We start from the raw sequence: 6000 nt of genomic DNA on the forward strand, positions 1-6000 counted from the left end.
GGCCATCCGTTTGGAATTGGCAAAGTATGGAAATGAAATATGTACCCCTGGGATACTATGTTTAATACCCATTTGTCCTGGGTAATTAACTGCCAATTTTGAGCATGAAGTGCTAGTTTTCCCCCAAGGGGGCTGCCAAAAGATAAGTGCTTGGTGATGGTAGAGGAAAGTCATTGAGACTGCTTACTGTAGGGTTGTGCTTTGTTTCCTCCAGATTTGGAGGTAGAGGCACCCAATCACTTTGACCTGTAAGAACCCTGTAATTGGTATCGGGAGCCTTTTGAGCATCTGGATTTGCCCTGAGTGGCTCTGTTGGTCACAGGAAAGGACCAATTTTTAGTAGGCCAGTGCCTACTGAACCTGGGTGGCTGCACTTGCAAGAAATCTTTTACAGTTTGCATAGATTAGCTTTGTCTTCCATTTTATTTAAAACCTCTTCTGTCTTATTGCCAAACAGAGTATCATGTTGCAAAGGGGCATCCAACAATTTAGCTTTAACATGATCAGGCAGATTTTGCTCCTTGAGCCAGGCATGCCTTCTAATCACAGATCCAGTAACCGCGGCCCTACAAGAGGCCTCCAAGGAATCAAAACCACATTGCAACATATGCTTTCCAACCTGTTCTGCTGAATGCAATAATTCCTGTAACTCTTTATTTTCCACACAATCAGAAATCAACATCATTTTCTGTTTCAGTAAGCCCACAGCATGCTGTTGATATTTAAGCATATGAAACTGGCAGTTTAAAGCCCTGATTGCCAAGGTTGCAGACGTATAAACATTCTTACCCCATCTATCCAGCGCCCTGGAATCTCTATCAGAACGGGTAGGATTTTTGGCTGTAGAGGCCTTTACACCTTTGGGACCCTGAAAAATAGTTTCAGGGTCAGCAGCAGGATTTTTGAAAATAAATTTGTGGGAGACAGGAACCCTGTAATATCTGTCTGGCTTACTAGGAGGCGGAGGCAGGGAATCAGGAGCCATGCTTGATTCCGAGAACACATCATCAACAATGTCTAATACAGGAGGTATTGCCAAAGGCTTATGCTGAGGAAGAAGGAAATCCCTAAACCTCTTTTTTGATTCAGAGAAGTCCTGACTCTCCCAGTGAAAATGTTCCCTTAAAGTATGCAACGTCTCTCCAAAAGAGTAATCCTCAGGAGGAGATGCAGATGGGATGGATTCCTCTGCATCAGAATCCTCATAGGGTGGAACAGAAAATTCCTGATCAGAAGAGGAATCAGAAGAAATGGAAACCTGATCTGAAGATTCATAATCAGTGTCTTACCTAGGCCTCTTAGCAGAGGGGGGTTGGGAACCCCCTGATCAAGGTAATTAAATCCTCTGCCATTTTGATCATCTGTTTTTCAGGCATAGGGGCCCGAGCACGTGGCTCATGCATCATTTTTTTTAGACAGAGAAGTTGTTTTTGACCTTGTTTTTGCTGCTGGCGTCAGTTTAATATAAAAAATGTTGAGACCTGAAAACACCCTCAGAAGCTGGTGCCTGCTCAACGGCTCCAGACCCATCCAAGGGAGAGACATCCGCGGGTTCAATACTCTGAGAATCTCGCGGCATACTGGACTCCTAATGGGTCTCGGTAGATGCCTGCGACTCAAAAGTAGCGGGTATCAGGGGCTGCAAAGACGCCTCACTGAGTACCGGCGACTGGCTTAGGAGAAGCTTTGTCGTCGGTTTTGGACCTCAGTCTGTCTCTGTCTTTTTCTTTGCGTTTTTTATGAACTCCGGTAGTCGGATTGCTAACTGATGACATTTCAGGATAATTAAATCTTGCACCAAAATATTTAGAAGCAAAAATATACAGATGCTTAATAGTGCGTTGGTTAAATCTACCACAAAACTGACAGCAAGGCATGTTGTGATCTGGGCCTAGGCAAGGAATACAGTACAAATAAAAATCCTTATGAGGTATTTGCTTCCCAGAAGTAATGCAATTATTAACTTTTACTGACATCGGTAAGGAGCAAGAAAAAAGTTTCCCCGACGGGGTACTTAGCTTTAGTTTGAAGACTTCGGTTCTGAAACTCAAATACGAAAATTTCAGGAGTCGGCCGACTGGCACTTGCGAACTGCTTCTGCTTCGGGCACCACGTGGCAAGAAAGACTGAATAAAATGGCGTTGGCTGCATGTTTTATACCCCTGACGACCTGACGTCATGGAAGAGGAGACAGCAACCGACGCAGGACCCAAGACTTTGTTATTCAGGCTGACTGAGGGCAACCTGCCAGCAGATTACCCAGATGTAATGACTGCAACAGTGAAACACGAAGAACATCTTATTCCACCAACTGGGAATAAGTTAAGTTAAAAAAATGGATATGCTCAGCATTTCCTAGACTATTACAATGGGCAGGCACAAATTTATACCAGGGTGTCTTATTATACTCAACACAACCAAAGATAACTAAAAAAAAAACAACACAACCAAAGATACTGGTGGATGGACAAAGTGGCACCTCCAAGTCAAATGAGGCTTACTATGCTCACACTTCATAGCTTCCTGAATAAAGTGTAGCTATCACACTTCAACAGATCCACCTGAGAATTAAACAAGTGAAGAATGCAGTATCTAATGGATAGAGAATGATAGTCAGTTCATCAAATCTCCCACAGTATGAAGACAGGGTCAAGATGATGAGGAATCAGTACATAGGGAGGGGGATTTGACAATGAATTTTACTCCAAAAGGAGAATGCCCAAGTAGTAGTAAAACTCCTTGGAATCACAGTTATGTGGGAGGTGCAGGAGACTGTGAGAGTCTGGTGTATGATTATGAAAAAAAGGCAAGGGAGTCTCAGTGATGTTAAAATAAGCACGGACATTAGGGAAAAACTGAAGAAAGAAGAGGACTTGAAAGGCCTTAAAGTATGAAGACGTGCGTTCCATAATTGGGAGACCACAGCCTTTGTGTACAAGAAGAACAGCAGGAATGTTTGCTTTAAAAGAACACAGGGATCTTAGGGTGAACTAGTTCAGAATCAGAAGTACTTTATTAATCCCACAGGGAATTGCAAAGAAAACATACAGCACAGCATCAGTTGGTAGGCTGAAGTCAAGAGAAGTGAGTGATATAAGCAAAGCGGGTTTTGAGATCAGGCTATTTTAGGCTTCAGATGGCAATGTAAAAGGAAAGACCTCAAGGAAAAGTCTATGAAAGACCTGTAAATTACATGAGGTTAATCATCACATGCAAATTGTTATATTAGCCTGCTGGTTCTGAAATGACCAAAAGTCAGGCAAAGACATGAAGAAGTAACTTTTACTACTCAGTATGTGAAACTAAAACGTGTGTGACTTTTGGGTGAATATACTTACTGTGGAGGGTTCTTTTGTTTTTTCTCCCACTGCTGCTTTAGTCTGAGAATCAGCAGTCTGTAAAAAAAAGTGTACCATCTTAGCATCTAAAAACTCTGGTCTGAAACTATGCAGAAGTTTTCACCTATTTCTGTACAATTTCATTAACTTTTTAACTAAAGTGCTTTTCACAAAGCACATTGCAATGAAATTAAAAGCAATATTTAAGTGAAGGAAGATAAAATTAATAAATTAAATTAGAACGTCTAAAACAGAAGGCACCAATACATAAAGTCTGACATTAACTTGCATAATAATGTACAACATTGAGGATAATGATTGGGTCTCCAGAGACAGCATGTGAAGCAGAGATCCTCCTTAACCCAGTTCAAGTGTAACTTGAACAATTAGATAAGAAACAGGAAATTCATGCCTGGTTTACTACCTATGTCTCTACTGGACACCGACAGCATGTAAATAGTTGATCTCCCAAGTGCTGCTTGAAAATGGTTCATCTCCCAAGCCCCTGCTTACACTTGTCAAGAGTACCAGCACTTGTCAGAGATTTGGGATGCATGGCTAGGCTTAAAATGGCCATTGGGATTGTTTGCCTAGTAAACGCCTATGAATCTAAAAATACATTCCATTGGGAAAGCCTTCCTAAGGCAATTCTAATCTTCAACAATCCTCCATTTTTTTTTCATTCCTTCTATTTAAATGTAGACAGCACTATTTTACTAATGTTCCTTAAATCTTTTTTAAGCCCAACACATGATTTAAGTCTGAGGTTCTGGAAACAAAGGTAGATTTGACTGCATTTCTCTGCTTTAAGATTCTAAAGTTTAATCTAGATGCTGAATGATGTGAGACTAAACCCATCAAGATTCGGCCATTATCAGATGCACTTGTATCATAACAGACCCTGTTGGACAGGGAAATGGTAGCCTTCATTAATTTAAAGCAACTATATCTAGCATACAGTTAAAGCATAAAGCTGATTTATGTGTATGATGTCTACAGGTTTTGTTAGACAGTAACCATAAAACACAGAGATCATGAGGATATGTGTGACTAACCTCCAGGAGTTCTTAATCTTACTGAACACGAGAAAAAAAAGTTTCTACCACATGACATACAGTTAATTGCAGCAAGTTTATTTAGATTTTAAAGCTACATATTCGTTACAACATTCCATGCTTTACTTTTAAAATAAATGTACATTATACAAATTCTATGAAACTGCATGCTGTTCATCCTAAATTAATCTTAACTATATACTAAGCATGCCATGAGCTTCTTACTTCAAATACATGTTTTGTACACAAATACATGTAAATACAATTTTTAGATGGTTAACAGGATGACTAAGTAGTCTCCATAGCTGTCTGGCTTCCTCAAAGGCCTTGAAGCATACCTCTCAACCTCTTAGACCAAGAATTCTGGACAAAGCCATAAATAAAAGTGGGACAAAGGCCCTAAAATAGGGACAATTTTTAAATATTGCTCTTATAAACTTAGAAAGTTGATAGAATAACAGGTTTTGCATTGGCATGGATTCTTGAATGGTATGAAGCCTGAAACTCAAATGTTTTGTCATTATTTTCTAAATTCAGTCTTTAATGATTTGCCACTAATTTTCCAGAAAACCACAATTTTATGAAAAACAGATAAAAAATATGAGGCAAAAATCTGTACAGTTGAGAGGTATGCCTTGAAGATCTGGACTACTTAACAGGAATACTTTCTCTGAGCATATGATTTTGGATTGTTCTTGTAGTAGTAAAGAGTTTATGCTTTTTTGGGGGGGGGGGGGGTACAACTTGAGAAGGCCATCCTTCTCTTGGCTCCCTATTGAAATGTCGGCACTCAAAATGCTGAGGGCTAACAATCGGAAAAAAAAAAAGATGAAAAACACAGGAAAAGAGCAAATCTCGAAATCATTCTTCTCCTTTAAACTCCTTTTTGCAAGGGGGCAAAAGTATTACTTTGGATTTTTATTTCACAAGAACACAGTAATAGTATGATATAGGATCCATATCTATACCTCAATCTATATATACATATATATGTGTATACTTTACACATTTATATATATATATATATATATATAAATATAAATAAAACACACATGTACATTTATATATACGTGTGTGAATATACATATATATATATATATATATATATATATATATATATATGTTCTTCTTTCAGCTGCTCCCGTTAGGGGTCGCTACAGCAGATCAACTGTTTCCATTTCTTTCTGTCCTCTGCATCTTGCTCTGTCACACCAACCACCTGCATGTCCTCTCTCACCACATCCATAAACCTTATCTTAGGCCTCCCTCTTTTCCTGTTACCTGGCAGCTTCATCCTTAGCATCTTTTTCCCAATATACTCTGCATCCCTCCTCAGCACATGTCCAAACCAACGTAATCTTGCCTCTCTGGCTTTGTCTCCAAACCTTCAAACCTGGGCTGACCCTCTAATATACTTATTCCTAATCCTGTCCATCCTCGTCACACCCATTGCAAATCGTAATATCTTCAACTTTGCCACGTCAAGCTCTGACTCCTGCCTTTTTGTCAATGCCACTGTCTCCAACCCATATAACATAGCTGGTCTCACTACCCTCTTGTAGACCTTCCCTTTTACTCTTACTGGTACTAGTCTGTCACAAATCACT

The 6000-nt window shown here is 39.6% G+C and overlaps 1 protein-coding gene across 8 annotated transcripts in view; it reads right to left on the reverse strand.

Moving 5' to 3' along the window:
* Positions 1–6000, reverse strand: part of CAST (calpastatin) — a 1327899-nt gene that overhangs the window by 505181 nt on the left and 816718 nt on the right. For all 8 annotated transcript variants that reach the window (XM_044064116.1, XM_044064117.1, XM_044064120.1 and 5 more), the window contains one exon: positions 3339–3395. In XM_044064116.1, coding sequence (XP_043920051.1) covers positions 3339–3395 — 57 coding nt within the window. The remainder of the gene's footprint in view (positions 1–3338; positions 3396–6000) is intronic.

Source organism: Protopterus annectens, chromosome 2.part2 (assembly GCF_019279795.1).
Source record: "Protopterus annectens isolate FY-2018-M chromosome 2.part2, PAN1.0, whole genome shotgun sequence".
NCBI lineage: Eukaryota > Metazoa > Chordata > Ceratodontiformes > Protopteridae > Protopterus > Protopterus annectens.